The sequence below is a fragment of the Lineus longissimus genome, chromosome 11 (assembly GCF_910592395.1).
Source record: "Lineus longissimus chromosome 11, tnLinLong1.2, whole genome shotgun sequence".
In the NCBI taxonomy this organism is placed as follows: Eukaryota; Metazoa; Nemertea; class Pilidiophora; order Heteronemertea; family Lineidae; genus Lineus; species Lineus longissimus.
Genome location: NC_088318.1, coordinates 14,194,711 through 14,222,018, shown reverse-complemented (window position 1 = coordinate 14,222,018; position 27,308 = coordinate 14,194,711). Strand labels below are relative to the sequence as shown.

At 41.0% G+C, this 27,308-nt stretch overlaps 4 protein-coding genes across 10 annotated transcripts in view; 3 read left to right on the top strand and 1 right to left on the bottom strand.

The window, feature by feature from the left end:
- The window catches only part of LOC135495237 (probable Na(+)/H(+) antiporter nhx-3), a 31,389-nt gene extending 23,121 nt beyond the window's left edge, over window positions 1-8,268 (top strand). For 2 of the 3 annotated variants that reach the window (XM_064783694.1, XM_064783693.1), the window contains 2 exons: window positions 641-760; window positions 2,616-8,268. In XM_064783694.1, coding sequence (XP_064639764.1) covers window positions 641-760; window positions 2,616-3,457 — 962 coding nt within the window. In that variant the 3' untranslated portion in view covers window positions 3,458-8,268. Of the gene's footprint in view, window positions 1-640; window positions 761-1,710; window positions 1,825-2,615 lie in introns of all 3 variants that reach the window. The other variant, XM_064783695.1, reaches the window with a different exon arrangement.
- A 565-nt stretch (window positions 8,269-8,833) lies between these two features.
- LOC135495656 (uncharacterized) lies at window positions 8,834-13,521 on the top strand. Of its 3 annotated transcripts, none has more exons than XM_064784488.1 (7): window positions 8,834-9,015; window positions 10,183-10,296; window positions 10,687-10,897; window positions 11,101-11,285; window positions 11,520-11,606; window positions 11,948-12,097; window positions 12,436-13,521. In XM_064784488.1, exons 2-7 carry the CDS (start codon window positions 10,233-10,235, stop codon window positions 12,678-12,680), a joined length of 942 nt encoding a protein of 313 aa, XP_064640558.1. In that variant the 5' UTR covers window positions 8,834-9,015; window positions 10,183-10,232; the 3' UTR covers window positions 12,681-13,521. The 3 variants fall into 3 exon arrangements, with proteins under 3 accessions (XP_064640558.1, XP_064640556.1, XP_064640557.1); XM_064784486.1 differs by having other exon boundaries at window positions 10,183-10,311; XM_064784487.1 differs by having other exon boundaries at window positions 10,135-10,311.
- A 104-nt stretch (window positions 13,522-13,625) lies between these two features.
- Window positions 13,626-24,912, bottom strand: LOC135496215 (importin-4-like). Its single transcript, XM_064785402.1, has 26 exons — window positions 24,842-24,912; window positions 23,751-23,837; window positions 23,369-23,454; window positions 23,088-23,129; window positions 22,848-22,983; window positions 22,338-22,474; window positions 21,965-22,007; window positions 21,665-21,730; window positions 21,160-21,261; window positions 20,884-20,967; window positions 20,398-20,601; window positions 20,139-20,248; window positions 19,943-20,051; window positions 19,637-19,775; window positions 19,316-19,429; window positions 18,450-18,566; window positions 17,949-18,072; window positions 17,598-17,813; window positions 17,196-17,273; window positions 16,675-16,835; window positions 16,058-16,251; window positions 15,591-15,764; window positions 15,258-15,466; window positions 14,958-15,090; window positions 14,514-14,618; window positions 13,626-14,317 (listed from the first exon to the last, which is right to left on the bottom strand). The coding sequence occupies exons 1-26, from the start codon at window positions 24,905-24,907 to the stop codon at window positions 14,111-14,113; spliced, it is 3,243 nt and encodes a 1,080-aa protein (XP_064641472.1). The 5' UTR covers window positions 24,908-24,912; the 3' UTR covers window positions 13,626-14,110.
- Window positions 24,913-25,106: 194 nt separating this feature from the next.
- The window catches only part of LOC135496329 (uncharacterized), a 40,862-nt gene continuing 38,660 nt past the window's right edge, over window positions 25,107-27,308 (top strand). For 2 of the 3 annotated variants that reach the window (XR_010448645.1, XM_064785592.1), the window contains exons 1-3: window positions 25,107-25,882; window positions 26,610-26,834; window positions 27,049-27,288. Coding sequence is in view for 2 of the 3 variants with exons in the window: in XM_064785592.1 (XP_064641662.1) it covers window positions 25,171-25,882; window positions 26,610-26,834; window positions 27,049-27,288 (1,177 nt within the window). In the remaining variant the exon portion in view is untranslated. The remainder of the gene's footprint in view (window positions 25,883-26,609; window positions 26,835-27,048; window positions 27,289-27,308) is intronic. The other variant, XM_064785593.1, reaches the window with a different exon arrangement.

Genomic DNA, 27,308 nt, shown 5'->3' with positions numbered 1-27,308 from the left:
ACTTTATTGTATAAAGACTATATAACATATAGAACACCTCATTAAACTTAACCACAAGATATAGCTACTATTTAGTTGCAATTTATATGCGCATACACCGTGTATATCTCTCTTTCATTTCACCAAAAATACTCGTAATGGGATGAAGGGGACTGAAAATGTAAATTGTCGGGGTTTAATACGGCCTAATGTATTAATGACATGATGTGGTTTGAATTCTAAGTGCTGAATTTTGACTCTGTTATAGATGAGAACAGGGACCATGCTCGCTCATGGGACCATGTCCATCATTCTCGTCCCAAGTAGACCATCTGATATTTAGATAGCCTCACTTATTTAGCCTTGGATCAAGGTGATTCTGGTAGGATTTCAGTAACCAAGCAGAAGACTGAGACTGGGAGAGTTCCTGGTGACCTCTGAACTAGGGATCAGCCTGGTCAGGGGTAGTCCCAATCCAGAAAGTCTGGTTACCAATTCTTGCATTTATATCCTCAATCTAGAACAGATAATAAACCCAGGGGCCAAGAAATATTGGGATTTACAATTTTCGTTTTGATGGTCATAATGAGTCAAGCTTTCACCTCTGATAGGGAACATAAGTGACATATTTGTAAGTTCTCCGAAAATGTTCTATTTTCAGAGGATGACGCGGAGGCTAAAGAGAAAGAAAAGGAGGAGATGGTGGTTGGCAGCTCAAACAGTGACAACGAGTCGGACGACATGGGCATCATCTTCACCGCCAGGACAACTGACCCACAAAGTAAGTAATCATGGCCGTATTAGAGAGTTTCGGTTGGTGTGTTTCGTTCCTGTGTGACGTATCTGTATCGATTATATCGGGTGGGACAATAGAAACGTCTCAAATGCTCATCTCGGATATCTCTAGAATGATGGCCTAAATTATATCGGGTGGGCCAATAGAAACGTCTCAAGCGCTCACCTCGGATATCTCTAGAATGATGGCCTAAATTATATCGGGTGGGCCAATAAAAATGTCTCAAACGCTCATCTCAGATATCTCTAGAATGATGGCCTGAATTATATCGGGTGGGCCAATAGAAACGTCTCAAGCGCTCATCTCGGATATCTCTAGAATGATGGCTTGAATTATATCGGGTGGGCCAATAAAAATGTCTCAAGCGCTCATCTCGGATATCTCTAGAATGATGGCCTGAATTATATCGGGTGGGCCAATAGAAACGTCTCAAGCGCTCATCTCGGATATCTCTAGAATGATGGCCTGAATTATATCGGGTGGGCCGATAAAAATGTCTCAAACGTTCATCTCGGATATTTCTAGAATGATGGCCTGAATTATATCGGGTGGGCCGATAAAAATGTCTTAAACGCTCATCTCGGATATCTGTAGAATGATGGCCTGAATTAGATCGGGTGGGCCAATAGAAACGTCTCAAGCGCTCATCTCGGATATCTCTAGAATGATGGCCTGAATTATATCGGGTGCGCCAATAAAAATGTCTCAAGCGCTCATCTCGGATATCTCTGGAACGATGGCCTGAGTTATATCTGAGTTATATCGGGTGGGCCAATAAAAACATCTCAAACATTAATCTCAACTATCTCAAGAACAGCGGCCTGAATTGTCTTGAAATACCCACTTTTAAGTGTTTGGGGGGGGGGGGGGGTGAGATGACAAATAGCAATGCCTCCCCAAGAGTGTTTTTCATGTAGTCTCTGGCCAATTTTCAGACTGGCTTATGACAAAACCGGTGGTTTGCCCCCCCATGACCAAAAAGCTAGCTAAGGGGCTACATGCTAGGGGGAGCTACTCTTTTAAGTAGGCAATCCTTAGACTTGATGGAGGTGAGGATGTAGCGTAGGACGGGTACATTAGGTACAACATGTGATAGGTTTCAAGAAATAGCTAGTGCCATTGGTATACATAACATTTATAGCAATTTTGATTGGTTCTGCTTAATAACATCGTAGTTGCTGCCGCCAATCAAAGTAATCCTAGTTTTTTGCTTAGGCTTTCCTTATAGGTGTTTAAGTATATACCAGTGAGATCATCCAGGCCTTCAATCTGACTGCTCAAAGTATCACTTGAGTGAGGTACTAGTAGAACTGAATCTTTCCGGCATTGCAATTTTTGGTACCAGATTCTTTTTGCTAATGCTTGTAGCATGTCTAGACAAACAATCCTATGAGACACTTTTGAATACTGGCCCTCCCGATATATGGTTGAGACACGCAACCCATTTATCACCTCATATTTGAAGTTGATACAGATACGTCATACATCATACAGGATGACTTCTTCATTTGCCAAACCTCGCTTATAGATTGGGCTCTTTCAATCATTCTCACTCTAAACTCAATCACGATTCAATACTGGTCTACATTGAATGCCAAAAATGTAAAAAGTCCCCGTTGTTTTCATTCAACTTGCTTGTACATGTATGTACATGGTATGAAATGCGTAAGTATGGACAGTTGTGAATATGTCGCAAACAGTAAATAGGGACGAAAATTTGGTGGCTGACGATGTTTACACAGATTGAAACTTTAAAAGTTCACTTTTGTGACAGACATAAAAGTGGTAAATGATTTTAAGAAAAAAGAATGACCGTCATTTCTGTATCTGTTTTTTTCAGTTGAAATTTATCACCCACCTCCTGTGACGAACATCAATGAGCAGACGGCAGTTGAAACGTCATTACCGTGGAAACGAGAAACTAATCGCCCTCCCATGTCATCGTCTTTCACACATTCCATGCCGAAAGACGGAGAAGCCAAACTCAGCGAGTGCCCGTCGTGGGTGGATAATTTGGATTATTCCGGAAATATCAATGGCGGATTCAATGACAATGACAAGTTCAATGAGGAAAACAATAAAGACAGTGTAGACTCGCCATTACCCTTTCCCTGGCGTACAGTCCCGACGGAAGACCCACCTGTGTCGTCTCTGCCATGGCGGAATGAGAACGGGACTGAATCAGAACCCGTCATCTCCCCGACTGCTAGTCAAGTTTGGAGCACGCGGTTAGCGACGTCAGATCTACCAAGCACGGATAATAGTGTTTCGAAACACTCCGAGCCAATCATCATGCAGCATGTTATGGATCTGCCGTATCTTCGCACGAATGGTTCGTTGTCCGATATGCATCATGTGCCATCACAGAATCTGTTGTTCGATCATGGCAGTAACGACGGCGATGAGGAGAACGAGCACTTCCGCCGTCGGCCATCTTTCTTCCGCAATCGCTCAATCGACCGTGGGCGCCGCCCTTCAATCCAGCTGCCATTAGACACCGGGGACGACGCTGATCGTCTTGAACGAATTCGAACCTGGCTCCGGAGCAGTCATCCTGATAATCTCGCCTCGCCCCCTGCAGACATTTTTAATACCATTGATATGCCACCCCACAGTGATATCGCCGGACATGTTGATATCGCCGGGATGGTAAATACTAGCGACATGGAGACGATGTTATAGCAATGGCTCCACTTAGGAAATATCTCAGATTGTAAATACATTTTCCATGCTATTTTTTAGATAATGAATGAAGTCTTGTTCCTTTTATCGTAGGCAATTATGCTTTCCTTGCAGTATCCCGGATAACAACTCGTAAAGCCTCCTCAAATGTCTTCTTCCAATTGTCTCAAATTAGTTGTGATTTTACTAACAATATTCCTGTTGTGAATTTCAGCGAAGGGTAATTTCTTACATACACAACAGTGGTGACAGTGTGAAAGCTGGCAAGGTGAGGGGAGGGGAAAGTTAGCTTAATTTTGAGATTAATATATCATTTGCTTGGTCTCTTTCAGTCATTTCCAAATGACAGTGCATTGAGGTGACTTGGTACACATCTGCCCTGTGCATTTATCAGCAACAAACGTTGCATGTCATTAGTAGATTATGCCTCACGTAACGCAGGTTTCCAGTTATAGTGAGCCAAGGCTGCATACTGAATTGGAGAAAAGTTATTTGTCAAAATTGTGGATCCCAAAATCTAATTATGGTAACAACTCTTGGCTCACTGAACTAAGTAGTATCAACGTTGACTTTGGGACCATCCTTGAGTTTTATCTAGTGTAAATATATTATAAGGTCATCTTCTGTGTACATTGTATCCATTGGTTCCCGGAGGTGCAATGTTCCAACTTGTTTTCCTTCATATCTTATTGTAGAGAAATCAAGAATATGGCAAAGGTCCAAGTCTGGGAAACTTGGCAAATTGATGATAATAATGATAGATATCTGACCAAATTCAATCTGGGCAGAAACAGAAATTCAGAAAAGGCACCCTGCTAAAACTCTTCAGTGACTGACTGACTGCGTACCTGCAACAGTTGATATGTTTGTTGGTGAACGTGTTGATTAAATATTGTGCTTAACTTATTGTAACGACAGGGTAAACTGGATACTGGTACTGTAAACCCGATTATTTTCTCAGCCAAAATGTTTATGTAGACATCCTTTTAAGATTTTGCTTCCATTTATTTCTGCAAATGGATGCATTTTCCATGAATGATAGATCCAAAGTTTAACTTAAACCATTTGGTTTGTGGTTTTTAACAGGTTTTACAGTAGGTTTCCATTTTGAGTTCTGAGGAGGTAAGAATCTTGTCCATCTTGAATCTTGCATTCATCTTGTTTCTGGGCGCATTTATCCACTGGTCGAGCATTTTGATCAGCTACAGTTCGAAGTCCGATGCTCGGGTGTCTATTGATACCAGTCGATGCCCAGAAGTCGAGGATAAGTGGGTGGGCCCGTCAAGTCAGAGGTCAGGAAAAAACAGTACATCTCTGAATCTGTCAAAGTGAATATTGCAATTTTAGTGCTTCCAATTCATTCTGACACTTTGTGCTAGATAATGTTCTTACTTTGCTTGAATCATTAATTTTGATACATCAGTTCCAGAGTACATGTAAAAATAGTGATCCAGCCATAAAACTGAGAACTGTCAATTCGTAAAGACGTTTTTTCCATTCATGTACGGGTGGAATACAGTCAAACATGAACCTCACTGTCGCATCCAGAAATCACAGGAGGCTCACATTTTCATCCTTAATACTGCTGATTGCCATGACAACAACGTCACCATGGCAACTGTTCAGTTTTATGTAGCTTGGCTGGATACATTTGTCCTCATTAGACAGTTAATGTAGGAACATGGCATTCCTTAATATTTTGTACTCGTTTGCACTTTCAGGATGGGCTGTGTCTTGTGTAGGCAGAAAGGTCACATTAGTGGCGTTGGTTGCAGGATTATAGATTCCTGTTTTTCATTTGACCTTCATGGTTGGGACCTTAAGCCTGTTTTAAAGGGGGATTATAGGCAGGAGCTGGGGGGGGGGGCTCCTATACAGTCACTTAAGATGCACCTAGACCAGGTTGTACTTGGATGACTTTGCATTTAAAAATTATTATCAAAACACTTCACTGTTAAATGAAAAGGGCTCTGAGGCATGGTGTCATTTTATCAAGACAGCTCAGTGAAATTATTTTTTGAACTACAGTGCTGCCATCTGGGGTTTTTAATTACAACTGGTTAAAAATACATTTTGCAGCTGGAGGAAGTGTGATTTGGATTGGGCGTGATTACAATTATCATAATTAAAATGGTTTTACGAAGAGTTATTTAAGCGTCAGGGGTTCAAATATATTCTATCGATGTGTCATGTACCCGTGTATCAAATATTTTGGTCGTGAAGAAGGCTTCCATCACATCAGTATGCCTCGAGGTGAATAGTGCACACGGCCTCAAAACTCATAAAGACAAAAGTTTTTAGTTTTGAATAAATTGAGAGAGAAGGTTATTTGGACAAAATGTAGTATGTTGCATCAAGTTCTGTCTTATTGTCTTGTGCTATTGTTGAAAAATCTTTTGTCTAATTCTATGGCGGGCCAATGGTGGGGTTGTTAAAAGCATCACTAGTCCTGTTAGTGTGTGTGTATAAAGTGATCGCCACAGTTTCCGGTATAAAGGGTATCCATAAAGTATGAACGCATCAAGGCACTCGTTTTCAGACCTCCCCTTGTAAAGCAAAAATTGGCCGCCATGTCTGGCCTGTATGTGGTGTATGCTCATTTGCTGAAATTCCCCACGGTTATGTACATACTTTATGGATTCTTCCGATTCACGCTAAATCACATGTCACGCCATGTCTGTGCATTATAGGACACTCCTTCCATGACTGCGAAGGACATTGTAATTAGAAATTGATTACTAAATGAATTAATCAAGAACTTGGAATTCTGTGATTTTTGCTCAGGATATTGTATAAATCATTAGAAAATTTATCTTATGAATTCAAATAATAGTTTTTCGATTCTATGGAATGTATATAAGAAACTGTAACTTGTTAATAATTGTGTTTGTAATGCTGATTACTTATGAATTGTAAATCACTGCGAAATTGTTGACAATTGCGCCTTTGTTATGCATTTTGAAGAAAGGCCTTCATCTACTTCACAGGTGGTTTCAGGGGAGGGAGGTAAAGCCAGTATGCATCCCTCTATTTCAGAAAAATCTCTAATCTTTAATCAGGATTTTGAGTGGGAAGTGCTCCCTTCTCCGAGTCCTGGATCCGCCCCTGCCCTTATTTACAAATTGTACCCTTTTGTTTCTTCTGTCAACAGGCATTAAACTACAGTCCAGTTCACAATTGACATCCCTGAAACTGCTTTCGTGACGCGCTACCAAAAGCGTGTGTCACAGGTAGTACGTGCAACCTTCTTGGAATGTGTGTTGGGTGTCACTTTCAGGTTTTAAAGTCAGATCCATAGCTAGCATTTCGGTATGGGGTGGCAAAGAACCTCTATTTTTGTGTTACTGTTTGTTGGCCTTGAGGAGGCAAAAATATGCATGGAAAACAACTTTTTCTTTGATTCTTGGGGCTGGGGCCCTGCAGAGAAAGCACCTTGTTTATTGTTATTGACATCTGACACAAATTCCAAAAAATGATCTTGGATGTAGTCCCATTGATATCACTTAATACTTCCGACAGCCAGGTATGAAATCTACATGCTCCAGTACCATTAGTAGTACCATTTGCTTTTCATTGTCTTGCACACATCTCCTTGAATATTTGGCATCAAGCAAGACTTTCAGCTATTAGCACCTTGGAACAGCCTCCCACCTCCACGTGTTTTTGTGATGAGGCTATTCCAAGTAATCCTCTCCTTCCCTCGTTGTATCATGATAACTTAATAATTAGACTGCTGTGACGAACGTTGAAGGTGATTATGCCGTGAATCAATTAATCTCAATTTTAATCTCAATCAGTGGCTTGTAACTATTATCATGTTAGATTCCTTAAGCACCCCGCAAATAAGAGATTTTATCAGTGCAACAATTATTGCAGTGTTGTGTGATAAAGATTGTGATTTTGTAGTTAAACTGATAATTGCCAATTGACAAGTGGGCAAAATGGCAAGACACAACAGACCGTATAATTTTGTCTCCTGTGATAATTATCGCAAGTTGCTGCAACAAAAATCTCTTGTTTGCGAGGCGCTTAAAGATTGACTGACCTGAAACTGTGGCAAAGTACTAGAAATATTAATTCGTTGCAATTAAAATCCTTTTAAAAAGGTGTGCAACTCTTGAAAATATATTTTAACAGGCATGAGACTTGGCCATTCCTACAAGTCAGTGTTATGGAAAACATGTAATCTGCTAGCCAATTTTTAGGTGTCGAAAACAGAGGTTACAGGCCTCGTAAATAATGAGCCTGATATTTTTAAAAGCTGCCAAATTTCGAATCTTGGTGACGTCTCTTTTGGGAAATGATTTCCTGGTATTTGAGAAAGAGTTATTATCACTTCAGGGTTTTATTCCATCTTTCTGAAGGTTATTTTATGTTGTATCAAAAGCTTTTCTGTCGGCAGGTTGCAAAATATTGAGCCAACGAGTCTTGCACAAACAATTTTAATTTGCTTTGGTGGCACCTTGTTCGGTTGCTCGAGTCTCCGTGTGCATGAGATCAACCAATTATTTTCTGGTAAATAATAAGTACGTGCAAAATTTGTGATTTCTGTATTTTCAACTTGCTGACTGAGCTCATGGTCCCTTTAAGATTGTTTCAAGTCAAACTGATGGTCATCCACAGTGTATTCTGTACTGGAATAGTGTATAAATACACATGGATTCCCAGCAATTTGAAATGAAACAACAGTTGGTTGTACTGTATAGTAGATCCAGTTGTTAACTGAGTTCAGGAATTAGAAGTTTGAAATAACTGAATCTTGAGAAGTGAAATAAATTATTTATTAGGAAATAAACATATTTCTAAGAAAATTATGGTGTTATTGTTCTTGGTTCTCCAATCAGGCCAACTCCTGCTTGCGATAGTGTTTCGTTCATGAAACGACACTGTCTTTAAATGGGGAGCGTAGATGAATAATAAAAAGATCATACTGGCTGCAATTGAAATGCCATGACCCTTGTCTATACTTCTCTGTGTCACCGGATAGGCCAATCAGAGCACAACTGGAAGTTGTTCCCAAAAGCTAGCCATTCTGGTCAGATGGTCAGATGGTCAGATGGTCAGATGGTCAGATGGTCAGATGGCCAGATGGCCAGATGGCCAGATGCTCTGAATCCCAAAACAACCATTGAGATACAAAAGGAGATTGTGCCGTCTGTACCCATAGAGATGATTCTACTTGGAGTGGGACAGACACTTTCGACACAAATGAATCCATTGAGAGGAAGACACAATGCGCCCACCTCAATAGATGACAACAAAAATGTGTCGTGCATTCAGTATCGTCTGCTTGACCTAGATATTCATTGAATAATGAATTGATATATCAATACAGGACCATAAATCTTTCTGTAAATTTTGCATCTAAAAGCCTATACATTCAGTCATATGTATTCAGTCCATATGTTGTGAATGCAAGGAGACCGCGTGTTTGTACACGGTTTCATCACGGCATGATCAGGTGTTGATATCCATGTGGAAATGAAAACTGACTGATGCAATAATCAAAGTTTTTGCCTGGAACTGTGTCCTTAATGGTGATTCGTAGGAGACGAACGGTGAGTAAGAGAGAAGAAAGCCATCAAAACTTAAGACACATATCCCACAATGTGGCCCAGATAGATCTTATCCTGAATCTGACCTACCACTCATTGACCATTCTAAACAACGTGGGACTGCATGATTCCAACAACCACTATATAGTGTACTGCAGGTAAATCAAGCTTCTAATGGGACCAAATACATGAATGGACACCATAGATGATACAACTGGTGTTTTGGAGATAGTTTATGGATGCTTGGCTGCATTCCAGATCAACATGTCCTCTGTACAACATCCTCGAAAAACCAGAGTCAGTCGTGTCCTCCTCCCCGCTCACATGTTACTCCCAAGCTCAGTCGTTGGCTGAGCATTGGCTAACGAGTGTTGTGAGTCTATAAGTCTCCGCAAACACATTCCCCTTGGATGCAATTTGTCCAGCAGAACTCCTAGTATCGAGTGTGTTTAATCCTTTCAACTAATCCAAAACACAGTCCTTTTCAAATCTTTCCCCACACCCTGAGATTTCAGTGGCAGGTAAATGAGTTTCCTGAGTGTGTTTAATCCTTTCAACTAATCCAAAACACAGTCCTTTTCAAATCTTTCCCCACACCCTGAGATTTCAGTGGCAGGTAAATGAGTTTCCTGAGTGTGTTTGATCCTTTCAACTAATCCAAAACACAGTCCTTTTCAAATCTTTCCCCACACCCTGAGATTTCAGTGGCAGGTAAATGAGTTTCCTGAGTGTGTTTGATCCTTTCAACCAATCCAAAACACAGTCCTTTTCAAATGTTTCCCCACACCCTGAGATTTCAGTGGCAGGTAAATGAGTTTCCTGAGTGTGTTTGATCCTTTCAACCAATCCAAAACACAGTCCTTTTCAAATCTTTCCCCACACCCTGAGATTTCAGTGGCAGGTAAATGAGTTTCCTGAGTGTGTTTGATCCTTTCAACCTATCCAAAACACAGTCCTTTTCAAATCTTTCCCCACACCCTGAGATTTCAGTGGCAGGTAAATGAGTTTCCTGAGTGTGTTTGATCCTTTCAACCAATCCAAAACACAGTCCTTTTCAAATCTTTCCCCACACCCTGAGATTTCGGACTGGCAAGTAAATGTTATTCCTCTTATATCCTCCAGCTGATGTGAGGTGACAGTAGTCTGCAACTCTTCATATTTGCATTCCAGCCTTCAGAGTCTCACTGCATGTACTCGTGTCATCTCCGCAACTTAACGACATGATCAACATGGCTGGAATACTCACAATCCTTGTCTTCTTGAGCATCACGACTCTCGTTGCAGGTGAGCCGTCAAAAGGTACTATTACGAACAAATAAAAACGTTTTGGACAGATACAGAGGTTGAGCACCCCAATGACTCCCACTCTGCCTTCATCTGTAAGGTTAAATACACATATAACCTGGCGATATCTTCAGTTTCATTTGCCATCAGCATCTTTGCAATGATATCATGAATTCCAAATTTGACTTGTTTCGGTCTTCTGATATGGCCAGACATCCTAATGGTTACTTGCTTACTGAAGACCCTTAGTGACTTGGGTGGCACGTGGGGCTTCCATCAGGGTCCTCCACTCAAGTCAGTTAGCAGCTTTCCACCTGTCTCCCAAAACTTAGGCGGGCCTGAATATGTAAGAGCACAAAGACATAACTGATTTGTAAAATTCTATTTCAGCTGGGGAAATCACTTGTGATTACAAGGAGACGTTATCAATGGGCGGAGCTGGTTCTAAAACTGGTGATCTGGCTCGAGCGTCATCGACAAAATGCCTGCTGGAACTGGACATCACCTGCCAAGGATGTTATATGGATATTGTGTTTTGGGAAATGGAACTGGCTTCTACGAAGCCAACACAACAATCAGGAACTAGCTCTCCGGGCACTTCGTTAGTATTTTTCTCATTGATATACAATATCATCCCATGAAAATTACTATCCAGATCTAATGCGGACTATAGGCAGGAGAATGGTCTTTAAAGGTTTATATTTGGCTGCGAGACTAATTGGCAAGTTCCACCTTGATCCTGCTATAGTTTCCCTTTTAAGTAACTGTCAAAACCCACATTATGTCTTTAACGCCGTTTTTCAGTGACAATGCTATCGTCGTGCGAGAACAAGGTAAAGCAAACGTAACAATCTTGCAAGGCAACCAGACTGGAAAATACTTCATCACTTCCGCAAAAAAGGTCCAAATCGATTATACCGGTACCAAACGACCTTCCAACCTTTCGTCAAAAGGTGAAATCAGCTGGAAAATTTCATACGCAGTACGAGGTATGAATCCTACCCTTTGATATACTATTTTTCCATTTACAGTCAACAATTTGGTGCATCTTGACATACAAGCCTTTGATAGACTGATACGACTGTATACGTCCTTATGAGGCCACTGCATCTGGAGAGTTTTGACAAATTGAAGCCTAGCTGTTGCTGGCAGAAAACCAGATAAACATGAAATCTGGCAACTTGGGATTTGTCTCGACTGACTCCTCTTCGTATTTTTTTCAGAGATTAAACACAAATCCTGCTACTGGGGTGTCAACCTCAGACACACATGCCCCAATAACAAGTGCACAGATAACCCTTATGAATGTGGTAAGTTAAAGGTACCATAACATCAACATCATTTCTGCGCACTGCTGGCAATAATGTATAGAGTAGGCCTAAATGTTCCAAAATCAGGTACAGATCGATGGCGATAGCTCAGTCCTCACAAATCCCATAGAAAACACCAACTAAACCCTGGACATGAAAGTGTGTATCAGTGATTTCAGGGCTGATCAACTGCAGTTTCTGGTATACTCAGGCACCTGTCAAGGGCCTGGAAAACCAAAGACGTTTTTTGTAAGCGAAGGAGTTCTCCCAATCACCTACGCAAGGGTAGGTCGAAACGTCGGAAAAAACAAGTTATACTCGAAACACTTCCTACTTTTCAGATCGACTGACAAAATATCTTGACATACCTCCTCCAGGAATGTCAAAGGAAGACAAGAAGAAGATTTTCATGGGAATCATCGGATTATTAGCGCTGATGGTCATCATCTTCCTTTTTGCACTTTGCTGGTATAAACACAAGAAGAAAGTCTGTAAGTAGGAAATTCTAAACCACTTTGGTTGCAGCATATGTCTGTGGTGAGCAGTTTTGGTTGGTATCACAACCAGAACTATGTTGGAAGCTGTCAAATAGCAAATTACATCACATTTCAATATTTAGCCGGAGGTGTTTCGAAATACTTCTCACAGAGCCAACCAGTTTGGCCAACATTTAATCTCCACACTCGTGGTGTTTGGTGAGACAACCCAAACAGGTACCTCAATATGCCAGCTTTGTATCAATCCTTAGGCGTTTGTAATTCTAGAAATTTATGAAAAACCAATCTTAACATCATTGAGTAGTTAATTTTTTATAATCGATTTCTTACAGATCTCTGCCTGACTTGCAAGGAGTGTTTATGCAGATCCTGCAATAAAATTAGAAAACGCCATAACTCTGGGACGTCGGGGACCAACGTCAAATTCACTGACGCGCAATGTATAATTATATCAGCCGAGGACATCCTCGACAGAGATCAGGATGCACAGGACACGACAGTCTATCCTCCAACTGAAAATCAGGCAGGAAATTCAGACGGATACCTAAAACTCAAAGATAAGGATGACGAAGAATAAACATCACGCGAAGTCTTTTTTTATAGCTATCATAATATGAAATTCCCAGGGAGAAACTCATCCTCACATTCAAATCCTCTGCACATCATTTCATGGCATCTGATTCTTGTCCCATTTGTCCTCAATGTACTGGTGGTACGTAAGTTACGGTGAAGTCTTTCCTTAATGAATAATTTGAATTTCTTCGACAAGTTCAATCTGACAGTGTTTAACACTTGACCCATTCTGATCACTTTCGCTTCGGCACACATGTACTAGGTATTTTCCAAGGTGAAGACGACACGTCAAGGTGAAGACGTCACGTGACGTCACGTCGCTCACTTGAATTATGAATTCTTGCAATTGGTTAATTTGGTATCTATAGGCAGCACTTTCAGCTTTGCATTTCACAAACTACGGTAAACAGGGAAATTTTTGTTTTGATTTCATAGCATTGCATAGAGCACTGAATTTTATTGAAATTACTGTAATAGCGTTTCTAAAGAAGCACAAACTAAAAAGCCGCTAATATTTCCCAGTTTCCAGTCTTGGCAGCACATTTGTACATGTATGTACCACAGGCACTGCTCAATGAATTAGACGCTATACTTCTTTGATTAGTAAGTGGTACTGGTGTAGAAGTAGAAATGTCCCCCTGGAAAAATTGTCAAGCTCTATTGTATTGGGATTATGATATACGGTTCTACAAAGGCCATGACCTTCAATACAAATGTAGCTTGGAGATCTAAGCTGAAATAGAATCCTTTGTTCCCTGGACAATCTTTCCCAGGACATTTCAAACTTCTACACCGGTAAAAGCAGAAATAGTTTCTGGTAACTGGCAATAAAGGTTTACATCATACTGGATGTTTGTTTCTTTGTTTATACTTTATTCCAGTCAAGTAAAACTCCGTCCTTGAGTAATCACTCCCAACACATCAACAAAAAGACCACAACAGAACTGAATATCTTTCAAGCATTTATTGTTCAACAACGTCACTACTGGAAGACATATCATCAACAAAAGAAACAGGTAAAACTTTTAACAGTCGAATTTGTTTTTGTCTTCTGCAAAATCCTGCATCAGTCCTCGTAGATGGCTATGATTCCTTTTACTTATTTTGCCAATTACAAGCAGGAAAGCCGGAGAGAATACCCTGTAGCCGAAAGACTAAGGCCCGGTTACTCAATCACCATTGGCAGTGACGCAGGCATCAAGTCTAAATGCTGGTTTCTTGTTTGGCAGAGGAATTGATGTCAAAGCACTTTGTGGCCGTCCAGTCGTACAGTATTAAGCGCTTTATAAGAACAAATTTCATTTCAATTCCTACATGTATAGAATTGAAAATGGCTCAAACGAACACTGCATTCGAAAGATGCTTAACACAGCAAGCAGTGGCATGCATGATACTCCAAAAGGATAAAACTGATAAATCTAGTATCGTAGTCCATTACAGTGTGCTACACGAGAGGCAGGTCCGTAATTTATGAGCCTGATCCTCTGGCAAACTTGCTAAGACGGATTCCAACACTTCGGGTGACCTCTGGTGGACAGTATGAACGAGATGTATTATTAAGGTCTGCGCCTCGCTACTGACTAGCTCCGTTCCGAGAATTGACGAAATGATTTTCAACAGCTGTGGAAGGTTCTTCACAACCTGAAACGTAAAAGATATGATAGGTATTATTAAATTTGGACTTCATCGCTTGTGGTCTTAGGGAAGTAACTCCCTTTGGTAATGGTGGACACTCCATGAGTACGTGTGCAGAAAATCATTGATAACTTAAATGCTAGACTTTCTTCGAGGATGTGTACCGGTATTGTCATTCAACTGAAAACACCCGATTGCTTACCTGGTCATGGTTGGCCTCATATAACTGTCCGATGCACCTGAACACGGTCACATTCTCCTCATCATCCTCCTTCAGGGGCAAGCACTGCAGTACAGTTGGGAACACCTGAACGAGAGAAAGACACACAATGCGAATTTTGACAGAACTTGTATCTCCTCGGCACCCAAGCAAGAATGTGAATGTCTGTTTGAATTGGGACCAACAGCACTATTATTCCAAAGTGGTAATTTGATCTTGAATATCGGGAATAATATCTTAAACAGTGCTAGGCACCTTACTAAAAAGATTCAAACTGTGCCAGGAATATAAATTCCCAGAATCATTGAACATATCGGTGTCTGCCCCAATTCCAATCTGGCCCCCTGGTACGGTAGTCATACTGACTGATGTAACACAGTTCTTCACTTCACATCCAACCACTCAAACGTTTTCTATTCTACTCACCTGATCGATGGGTACGACTTGCATGTTTGCCATGATCATCCGGCAGACGGCAGCGCAGATATTGTCCAGGACACGCGGATTGTGTTCACGTTGAAGTACGTGGAACAAGTGCTTCAAAATCTCTTCATAATGTCTGATGTGTGGTCAAGGATAATTTCCTCAATATGTCATTCTCTCAAGAGCCACTCCTCTGTGTTGATTTTTAAATCACGTGTGTACTATCACCTTTTATCCCACACCAAGTTTTAACACAATATCATTGAAGACAAACAATTTCAAAACAACTTCTTCAAAGGATACGGCAACATTACTTGCCCACCATTCGCTGCGAGAACTCCACATGCAAAGATGGCGTTGCTTCTCACCTCCTCATCTTCGTCTTTCATCGCTGCGATAATAATCGGGTAGAGTTTCGGCGCAAACGCCTCAGATGCTGGCCCCAACGATTCGATGGCCTCGGCGATTGTCCCGATGGCAAAAGACCGCTCGGGGATGCTTGAATCCTTTTTCTGAAATCAGAACCACTTAGAATTTCGATCAAGAGACTAAAAGTTGAATCATCGACCCACCATGACGAAAACATATTACTTCAAACATTCATGTTACAATAAAGATTGAAAATCATGGACTTACGAGTCTCTTCAAGATTTCAGGCAGATATTCCGTGAAGTAAGGCGCGAAGTCCTTCCCTCCAATAACTGACCCAAGGGCAGGGATGACATCTCCAGCATACTGTATCAACATCATGTCATATTCAGCCTGATCTTGACCAAGTTCTATGTCCTCATCATCGTCTTGGCAAGCAGTCTGAAACAATTTTAGAACTTCACAAGTGTTGGCATGGGGTGATATGAATAAAGACTAGCAAATGCTTTTATCTAAATCTCCATGTACATTTACACTAGGCCTTCCTGTACAAAACCGGAGTAAAAGCATTTGCTAGTCTTTATTCATATCACCCATGTTCTTGGTGTTTGAGTCCATATTTTCTGTGCCTTATGCAGATATAGGTAAAAAAGCCCTTCACAGCAATCGACCATTATTTCTGGCTGTTGTATATTTAGCACCATACAACCAAAAACAAATTTGTCAATACATACCTTCTGGAGCAACACATCCTTCAGGCATGCTGCTACCATCTGGAGGTGATTTTCTCCTTGGAGGACGGGACCTTTGACCTTCTCCAACATATCCTTCAACTCTTCAAGGACGGTCATGGAGACATGACGGTCGGAGTCTTTCCTGACCAGCTCGATAAACTTGGGAATCACAGTCGATAACATCATCAAGAGACCTGAGAACAAGGAAGAGTTGAGATAGTTGTGCTGGTTTACACCTAAATTTGTCATCAGGGAATGAATATAAGACAAGAGATATTGGGTGATATGAATAAAGACTAGCAATTGCTTTTACTGAAAACCCCATGTACATTTACACTAGGCCTTTCTGTACAAAACTGAAGTAAAATCATTTACTAGTCTTAATTCATATCACCCATTGGCTCACCAAACGCTGCCCTAAAATTCAGTGATTGTTGCCATGGATGTTGTGTTTCTTAGCTTGAGAGCCATCCAATGGACTGTGAAACGCCATGGAAATTTCTATGGCGGTTGATCCTGATACACAAATCAGGGATCCAGGACCACATACATGTCAGAACAGTAGTGCCAACCACTCAGATATCGGACTCCTCATTTTGCACAGCAAATTTCCTCACCTTGAAGCACCTCTTGGTTTCCTTCGAGTGCCGCCGCACCGAGACAACAGCAGAAATGGCCGAGGGCCGTCACAGCACCTTTACGTACATCTGTACCAGGGTGCTCCAGCAGTGGGACCACCTCCTTGAAGCAAAGCTCCATGTGTGGCATGAACACGAGGCTACAAGGGAATTTGAACAAATTAACTGAATTCAGAAGTGCTTAACTTATCAGGCACTCTTAAGACCAGAATAGTTCAGCATCCTGCACTGTCTACCTCACTAGGACTTGATTTGACCATCTCAGAAGTGACAGAAAAAGAGATGACAAAATGCTTGAATTTTAAGAGGACACGCCAGTCTTTCAAGCAAACCTTAAACATGATCCCGATATCATCTGCAAAATAGACAGAATCTTCTATTTCCAGAAGATCTGACCTATCATAACCCTGAAATTTCATGGCTATTCTGAAGTAATGGGTTTTTGATCATAGTCATTGTAGTAAAATGCACTGAAATGTTTCACGAGTGTGCCTACATACCCGACACTCATGGCGATCTCCCCCAGTGAGCAACACGCATCCTCTTTTTCATCCAGATATGAGTTCTCGACACTGAATCTGAAAGCAAAGAATAGACCCACTGTTGATTAGAATGATGAGGCTTCTTGTCTGAGTTGTTCCAAGATAATGAATACGTCGTTGATCCCCGATGCAGGTCTTACAAGGCAAGAGTACTGGACTCTTGTCTTTCAGCATCACCATTAAACACCACCTATGGTTGCTTCGAAGACTTATGAAATGAAATGTGCTTTCTCGAAGCGCTTTATATTTATTCTCTAGCTTAACCAAGATCCTTTATTAAGGACTTGTCGCTCGACTACCAACAATCCACAGCTCGTCAGTCTGAATGAATCAAACTAACGAGATTTGTAATGTTCTCACCCCTGCACGTCGTCGACTTCCTTTTCCTCCTCCTCCCCGTTTTCCTGCGTGATATCTTCCTCATCGAATAACTTGAACGCCTCCTCCTCAGCACCAATATGCAGCTTGACCCCTTCGGTCGATCTGATCGACGTAATCATCGCCTCGACGATCGTTGGCAAGTACTGGGCCATGTCGGCCTTCAGCAGGGTTGAGATCGCTGCCATCAGACCATACCTAAAATGCAATCAAGACTTTGAAAACCAGGAAAGCATTTAATCTTCTTCTACAAAAGAGCTACACAAATGTGCGTGCTTTTCCATCTTACTTTGGAGTATTTTGGTGGAAACTGACAAATGAAAAATAACTTACACACATCTGCGAAGGTCCGGGTCATCAACATCAGTCATCAGTTTAAGTCCTAAGGTGACACATTCGTGGGCCAATGGCATGAAGTTGTTAGCACCAATCGTTCGTGCCAAGACACCGAGGGTATCTGCAACCAATGGAGAACACTTTTTTTAACTTGGAAAGCGATGAACTTGCAGAAGACATTGTTAACCTTGACACCAGACTCAAAATAGTTCATGGTTGGTGAGAGTGTATTCTGTATCAAGAGTACACACATGAGTATGGGTGCCATCTTTAACGATCCTTCAAGCTCATGCAAATCATTCATGGTTGGGAGAAGTGTATTCTGGTTTTTGTTTGTTTTTTTGTTTGTTTTTTGTTTTTTTTAAATTTAATGTAAAGCGCCTTGAAGTGTTTTACAAAAGGCGCTATATAAATTGTTTTAATAATAATAATAATAATAACAACAGTACAAACATGTGTAAGGATGCCAGTTCAGCTTTAATGATCCTTAAAGCTCACCTATAGCCTGTATCTGCAGCTCCATGTTCTCCTCAGTATTACCTGCCATCAGGAAAACCTTCAACTGCTCAATAATCGATTGGAAATATGGAACCATCTCCTCTTTCGCAGCATTTGCTGAAATGGAAAGAGCAAATTTTGATCCAAGTGCTCTTTATGTCATCCGATTAGTCCTCAAAAGTCTATTCTGTGGGCTCTCAGAATTATATACCCTTCTTCCCGTTACTTCAATGATAAGTCTAGGACAGCAAATTGGTCTTCAATGATAAGTCTAGGACAGCAAATTGGTCTTCAATGATAAGTCTAGGACAGCAAATCGGTCTTCAATGATAAGTCTAGGACAGCAAATCGGTCTTCAATGATAAGTCTAGGACAGCAAATCGGTCTTCAATGATAAGTCTAGGACAGCAAATTGGTCTTCAATGATAAGTCTAGGACAGCAAATTGGTCTTCAATGATAAGTCTAGGACAGCAAATTGGTCTTCAATGATAAGTCTAGGACAGCAAATTGGTCTTCAATGATAAGTCTAGGACAGCAAATTGGTCTTCAATGATAAGTCTAGGACAGCAAATTGGTCTTCAATGATAAGTCTAGGACAGCAAATTGGTCTTCAATGATAAGTCTAGGACAGCAAATTGGTCTTCAATGATAAGTCTAGGAGAGTAATTTGGTCTTTTGAAGACAGCGTCACAACCAGAAGGCCATAATTCGTTGCTGCCCCACCCTAAAATGTTTGTGCAAAGGAGATTCATTACAGTGTTAAAACAAAGCTGAAGCCTGAAATAAAGGGCAGACTCTCATAGATACTGGCAAAAAGGGATAAAACGTGCTAATACCGGTAAACAAAATCATTTGGACTACTCACCTGTTGCTGCTATTGCACTTATCGATAACTCCTTGACTCGATTTGATGGTGATGTGTGTAGAGCTGTTAACAGACGCTCCATCAAGGTCGGAAGATACGGCAAAATGTCTTTCCCTGAAATTGTAAAATTTCACATATGATGACCATGAACTGAAGGCTTCTCCACAGGGACTTCTCAAGGTAGGGTTACACCCTTGATATTCAAGAAGTTTTGCCAGTGTGCAATTCAAGGTGAGGTGTTGCTTTGATTGTCATGATATCATTTAAATATGACCCCAAACTTGAAAGTAAACAATAATCCATCTTGACTCCTCAACTCACCCAAGTTTTCACAGAACATCTCCAGGGCGTAGTAAGTCTTGGAGACGGCCGTCCGATCCACGTGAGCATTTTGCATGATTTCATTCAAATAGGTGAACAATAACGGGAGAATATCGGCAGCGAACTTGCTAATTTCAGGCTGAAATGGACAAAAGGGTTCAATATAAAACAGAAAGTGAGTAGAAATGGTTTTGAGACTCATTCATAGATGACTAAACTAGCCAGCGATTGTTACGACCTTTGAATATATTCTTGCTGCTTGCTACGCCTATGGCCTGTGATGCACTCCTCCCATGTTCTACTAACCTGTAAGTACTCAGAGAATTGTCCGAGTGCAAAGAGAGCGGCGTGTTTCACCATCGGGTTGCTATGCTGGATACCTTTTCCTACACATTGCAGTAAGGCTTTCAGATACCTACAATAAATTGAACACGTCATAAAAACGATGTCAGTCCAAATTTGAAGAATTTTTCGACAAAAATGTGGTCTTCATCATACATACTTGTTCCTAAGGTTATCGGCGCATCCTTCCGCAATCACAGCTATGGCCAGGAATCCTCCCTTCAGTTTGAGGGGATCGTCACTCATCAGCGATGGTTCAACCAGTAACATCTGGAACATATTACAGAAAGATGTTTTAATCCTGGGCAAAGCACTTTTTTGAACACTTTTTGGCCAGCCTTGAATCTCCTCGTACTGTAGTTCTTCTTTTTCTTCCCCTATCTCTCAGGCCTAATGAAATGATTCAAATTCAAACTCACCAATTTCGGTATGAGCTGAGTCGGTGGCAGATGTAATGCCATAGTATCAATGACTTGGCCAGCGACTGAGTTGGGTCGGCTCGACTCTGCCCCCTGTTCAGAGTCATCATCATCATCATCGTCATCATCACCGTCAGATGCCGAGCACATGAGCGGGAAACAGACATCCAGGATGGGTTGGATAAGCTTATGCTTTAGGATGGACTGAAAGAAGCGGAATAGATATTATCAGATCAGTCACAAAGTATTGATATCTTTAGATGAGACTTTTCAAAACAGAAACTTAGAATGATGTGTTGTCAAGACTATATCTCTTTCAATTCTCAAGCAACTGACGAAAGTGTCACATATAATCCTAAAGGTAATTTTGTGCACAATCAGCCCAGGCCAATAACTCAATATATCTTTGGCTTCAAGTGCCTACTCTTGACAGAGCAGGACAAATATAACTTATTGCCCTGCACAGCGCAGATGAAATTGACATACCTTCTTCTTCAGTCTTGTCAACCAACTAATGAACGTAAGCGCCTTCACTCGGAGGCTATCACTGAGGTCTTTGTTCGATGCAATCTGTAAACATAATCAAAACTATGAATTCTAGTCATGACTAGTATTGGTTACAAACAGTGTCTTCTATTGAAACACAAAACTGACAAAGACTTCCGACTGGATAAGGAGTCTACCCCATATTCATGCAATTCATCCACAGGCGCCTGCATCAATTTAAGGAGATGCGACTGATTGAGACATTAGGTCACCTACCTGGAGACAGAACTCAACGATGGCCTTTATATGCGGTACGACGATAGAAACATCGCACTCAACAAGTTCATCGAAGATTTCAAGGGCTTCACGAGCTTGTTCCTAAAAGACAATTGCATGGTCATTAAGGAGTGGGAAGAACCCTGTAGTGTTCCAATGAATTAGGTATGACTCTTTGTCACGGGCAGCCTTCTGGCCACGACTGAATTGGTGCCTAAAAAGTCTCAACTAACTTCACAGGGCAAAGAGCTCAGTCCAACACGGCTGAAAATGCCCTCCTAAACAAATCATCAACCGAAGAGGTTGTCTGAGTCCAGATGGAGAGATTGCGTGTTCCAATTTCTTCCATGCATCCTTGTTAACGATGCATAAAGAGTTGAAAGGATAAATGCAGGATTTATCGCTGTTACAGCACAACCAAATATACCTTACAGCTTCGAACAGACATTGATTGGAATTTGTCAGATACAAAAGTCGAACTTCAAAAAATTATTGGCCCACATACCTCATCCACCGTAATCAATGCTCTGATAACATCAAGTACCTTCGGTACCATCACCTGGAACTTATTCTGAAAAAGATTGCACTCTCATATTAATGGTATTCAATTTCATATGTCGAACATTTTATCCACAAATTTCTTTTGTGCATTGTCATTGAAAGCACTGACTGAAAAGATTGTTGGTTTGAAGTGCCAGGAGGAATGTACGTTATATTCTCTTGATGCTTCTGTGAACATAATGATGTTTGCAAAGTTGAGCATGAAAAGGTTTAAATTGTATGTCAAGACATGACATGAACTTACCGCTTCATCAGTTCCTATTTCACAAACCAGATTCGTCATGCAACTAAAGAGAGAAACAGGTGAAAAAACAATACTGGGCAATTTGTAATGTATTATGTAGGAGGAAACCTACGTCGTCAAAATGGGTTTTCAACTCAGTCTATACATGCTTCCCGAAATTGGTGGCTTGCATTGGAACTAACTTTTTCCCCTTGTCCGTCATTAAAGGCATTCAAGTGTGTTGGTCAACCATGACTATCTCCTTTGTCCCTTCAACATAAGGCCTAGTTTCCCCTTATGACATCACTATTTCGGACCCTCAGCGCCCCATTTCTGGAAAGGTGTATTGCGTTAAAAAGTGGCCAAAAAGGAACACTGGCGTTTACGAACTTACACAATTGTATAGAATGGGATCATCCTGTTCTCCATATCAACGAGACCCTTGTTGAACAGCTGACAGAACGACAGGATATGTGGCTTCAGCTGATCTGTGGCTACGCCAGAGATGATACTCAGCACGTACATACCAATCTGAAAAACGAGCTCGATCTGTAGACGATGCTTTCAAAACAGAATAAGACACACACCATCAATTAGCCAACACCTAAATTCTCAAAGAACAGTTGCCACCAGTCACAGATTCAAAGCCATCTTTTGAGGCAGAGGCCCAATTTGGGGCCATGATGCCTAAATGATGATGATGATCATCATCATCCAATAACCATCAACTGCCATAACTTTTTCCCAACTTCTCACTCAAACTAATTGAAGGGCAGGTAGACCTTACCTTGGGCTCAGACAGACATACCATGATAGTTTCGGTTATTTTTCCCCTAGTTTTGCCTGGGCTTAAAAAGCATCACACCTACTTCATAAGCAAGATATTGAAATAAGAATATCATACTTCTCTCTCTTTTGAGTCCTGACTCGTGGTGGAAGCCTCGAGAAATGAGAAAAGTTCCGGCCATCCTCCTTGCTTAGGCAACTCGTGCTTGGCCACAACGCCCACAATTTGTCCAATGGCATTTTTTACGTCTTTTCTGAAATTGAACAGAATTCAAATATCAACTCTTGGGCTTGGCAGACAAGTTATTGGAAAGGTCTGCATATTGAACAATACGTGCCAAAGAAAATCATTACTTACTCTTGCTCACTTATGAGAACTTGAATCAGTGAAGCACGAATGCTGAAAAGGAAAAAAACATATATTTAGAAAACAATGATAAAACTTAACAGTGTTTTTTTTAGCAGAGACATCACCATTATGTACCTACGCATTAACACATATTGTGATTTAATCTATCCCCCTTCTCCAAAGCTAAAGTCAGCTTGCCAAGGCAAACGAATGGCAATACACACAATCACAGAATAGATCTTTAGAATGAAGTGACCAGCTAACAAGAATGGATGAATCATTCTTCCTACCTCTCACTTATCACTGCCGGCAGACCCTGCCACTGTTTCGACTTTTGAATACGCCTACGAAGGAGAACTGCAGCATACTGGCGCACCTGTATTGAAATTGAAATCGCAAATAAATGAATTCTATATTATTGATAAATTCATCTTTTGAAACGGACATTTTACTAACTGGATTAACAGATTCAGCAGATTTATTGTTCAATTGTTGACTCATGAGAATCATCGAGATGCCCTCTTTTCATGGTGGGCCACCTACATGTATCAAAGTGCCAAGTTTGAGAAACATCCCATTCAGAATGTTGTGATATGGCTGCATGCTTCAATCAGACAGCTCCGGCAATACTAAATAAAACAGGTTTAAACACATCGTGATGACCGTACCTACCTGAGGGTCCTGAGACGTGTGCAGAACATTGCATAATGCTGGGACAATTGATGGGTCCTTTGAAAGTTCTTTTAATGTCAATGTGGCCTGAAGAATGTATGGATGCATTTTAGTTGACAAATAGTGCCCCATAATAATGGTTTCCACAACCTTTTTTTCTTCCTTCTTATAAACTAAACATCATTATTATTCGTTGAGGCCCCACTGGAAGTTCTTTCTACAACGTGATAGGACAAGGCCACACTGGAAGTCAGTAGTTTCATGAATTGACTTCTTCCTAACTAACTTACATCATATAGGAAGAGGCTACACTCGAAGCTGTTTCCACAATGATTTTTTCTTTTGTGTCATGAACTATAGACACCATACTCTAGGGCCAGGCCCGAAAGTGATTTCCACAATCAACTTTTCTTTTGCCTCATCAAATGATGAGCACCTAAGGTTATGATAAGCAACATCTAGTAAACAAAAACAAAAACAAACAGCAAGAAAGATAACATTGAATACATTGAAATCAGAAATGCCACAATCATTTCTAGCCGATGGTTAATCCTAGACTCATCAATTCAAATTTAAATTTAGAAAGCAAGATCGACCACACAAAAGGATGGTAAAATTGATGTGAATAAAAAACTGAATATGGCAACGTTGTTTCTTTGTAACATTTACTCACAAGATGTTTTAATCTTGGATAAACCTGAAGCAAGTTTTGAATAATTCGATATAAAATTTCGGGTTTTGACATAGCCCAACGGCCCCAAGGTTACACACACCTTACCTTTTACACCCGGTGCCTCACTCTGTCTGTGTGCATGGACTGGTGCCCATCTCGGCCATGCCTGTGGACTACATGCATGTACATCATACATGCAAGTCTATACATAGCCCACACCTAACTTTTTACAGACTTGGCGTAGACTACATTGATTGTACATGTATGTAGGCCTATACACTACACACACCTCGACCCCAAACCCACCGGCAAAGATAGCAGAATATTGAGAAAACAACAGGGGTCACTCCGCTAGACATCGGTAGATAAGATACATATCTATGTGATTATTCATCTCTTTTTCTTAGAATATGCTTACTTGCTGAATAACAGCGTTGTCTGGCACTAAAAGATTCGCAAGAACACTTTCCAAATTGGATGCCATTTTGATTTTTCTATCCTCCTTTTACTGCAATACTCTAGGAAAAATTAGAGAGCACTACGACAGGTGGCAGCATAAACATTGACCTACACGTACCAACAACTGGGGCCGAAAGGTCAGGGAGCGAAACGAGCGCATACCCGATTTGGTACGTTTGCAAGGTTGCTGTAGTTTGTAATTTGTAGTTTGCAGTGAAGAAACTTTAAAAAACTGGATTCAAGGGGAGTGAAGATAATTTTCTCCTTTTAACAGTTTCCTCCTCAATAATGAATGTTCCTGGATCAGTTGTCATCAGGCACGAAATTGCTGGAGTTGCACAAGAGCAGAAAAGTCGAAGTGGAACTGGCGTTGTCGGTGACAAATTTTCTTCTGAACCTGACTCAGAACATTCTGCAAGCATATCTACAGAGTCCGCCTTCAAGCCGCCAGAATCTTACCATATTCCAACATCCGGCTCATTTCCACACACTTCCGGACCTGCTGTTTGCGTTGTGCAAATGCCACAGTCTTACACCAATTTACCGCTCGGACAAGGACAAGGACAACTTCCCGATTACTTCCCCGAACGCAGTGGCCATGTCACTGTCAGTGACCAGGAACGATTTGTGAGATCTGTTGACCTCGTTGACATTGGTGGTGTCCAATCAGTTCAGATGCCCTTCACGGTTCCATCAGTGTCCGTACCTATCATGATGCAATCGCAGTCGGTTCCCGTCTCTTCTCCCAGTCCCATGGCGACAATTAATCAAACATCATTTCAACAACAAACCGTACCGATACAGGGTAAGATTTGTGCAGTAATGGCTCCCTCTGAAGACCTTCATATCTGTGGTAGATGCAAGCTCCAGTTCAACAATGTGGATCACTTTATTCGTCACAAACAGCAGGGTTGCCAGATCTCGAGACCAGTGAGCCAACAGGAGGTTGTGATGAGGCCACAAGTACAGCAGCAGCCTTTAATTTCTCAACAGGAACAAGGTACCATTTCTTTAGATTCCTTTATGCAGCTGTCAACTTAAACCCTGTACACCCCCTGGTCAATGGTCACCACTAATAGCATTCTGCGAAGATGACGTCACTGCAGCTGCTGCCCTCTATTTCCCCATCGCTGAATTACAGGCAATGTCGGACAAACATGCGGTTTCGTAATGGATTCAGGCTTTCTAACTGGGGTAGTTAGATTCAATCTGGCACATGTCCGAGTGTTGGAAATACTACATAATTGTTCTGAATATTTCTCTCCCTGACTCTATGGTATCATTCATGCTAAAAACAATGCAGGGTCAAAGATAATTGACTTTGAAATAAGCTCAAATGCGTAGAAATAAGTGTCAATGTCCGACTGTCACGTGACTATGAGTTAAAACGTCATCAATATCTTATGCAAATGACCTTGTGGGCTATAAATAGTAACTTCGCGGGATGCTATTTAGAGTTGGAGTTTTTTCTACCTGTCGGCATTCTGTTGATGACAAAACAAGTAGAGTCGAATGTATTCATGTTGACCTATTTATTACTTAAGATAGAAAGATGTGGTAAACTCTCATGTCCCTGGTGATGGTGTCAAAGCCTGGCTCTAAAAATATGCCAAATGTTGACTTAAGTGTTGAATGGCATGAATATATTTTGTAAAAATTATGACGATGTGATAATTGAAACATTGTAAAATTCAAATTTTCTAACATGCTTGTAATATATTTTCTAGTAACAGAGTCTCTCTCAGGACCCACTTCAGATGAAACCACTTCCAATATTACTGTTGTATCTGAAATTAGCGAGTCCCAGGTTGGAGCACCCCAGGTTGGAGGTGACTCCATGCCTTCAGAACCAAGGCTAGACGTACCTGTCCATCAGACTCCAGAGGTCATCCAGCCTGAGCCAATGGAACAAGAAATAGAAAGGTTGTTGGAAGAAAGCCACACAGCAAAAAGTATGTATATTTGCTGCTTTTCTCAAGTAAGAATGGCATGGTTAAATATGGTAACCTAATGACTGCAAAAATGATTCTTTATTCCACGTGTGGTCGCATCCCAGCAAATCCATTCCACGTGCTGTACAGATAGCCTTCAATAATCTTGCAAGTCAAGCTGAATTTATTTCTGATATATTTGGTAAAATAGAACTCAACCTTGTTTTCATTGCAGACTTACCGAAACCAAAACAACCAAGTTCCCGACTGGCCCCAGTAAAGAAATATTCGTGTGAATTTGCCGACTGTACGTATATGACTGCCTATCAGAAGGATCTGGAGAGGCACTGGCGAGTTCATACAGGGGACAGACCATATCACTGTGAACACTGTGAGAGGAGTTTCACACGCCTTGATCATCTGAAACTGCACAAATACTCACATACAGGGGGTAAACCGTACCAGTGTCCACAATGTAAGTATAGAGCCTTTCTT

What these genes read in the sequence shown, in the direction of transcription:
- LOC135495656 (XM_064784486.1), top strand. Translation starts at nt 10,233, where the DNA reads ATGATCAACATGGCTGGAATACTCACAATCCTTGTCTTCTTGAGCATC. An exon ending in TGCAGGTGAGCCGTCAAAAG is followed by an intron (nt 10,312 to 10,686) that starts GTACTATTACGA and finishes ATTCTATTTCAG; the next exon opens with CTGGGGAAATCACTTGTGAT. An exon ending in AATTTCATACGCAGTACGAG is followed by an intron (nt 11,286 to 11,519) that starts GTATGAATCCTA and finishes TATTTTTTTCAG; the next exon opens with AGATTAAACACAAATCCTGC.
- LOC135496215 (XM_064785402.1), bottom strand. Translation starts at nt 24,907, where the DNA reads ATGGCATCCAATTTGGAAAGTGTTCTTGCGAATCTTTTAGTGCCAGAC. An exon ending in ACACGTCTCAGGACCCTCAG is followed by an intron (nt 23,455 to 23,750) that starts GTAGGTACGGTC and finishes ATTTCAATACAG; the next exon opens with GTGCGCCAGTATGCTGCAGT. An exon ending in GATGTTCTGTGAAAACTTGG is followed by an intron (nt 19,430 to 19,636) that starts GTGAGTTGAGGA and finishes TTACAATTTCAG; the next exon opens with GGAAAGACATTTTGCCGTAT.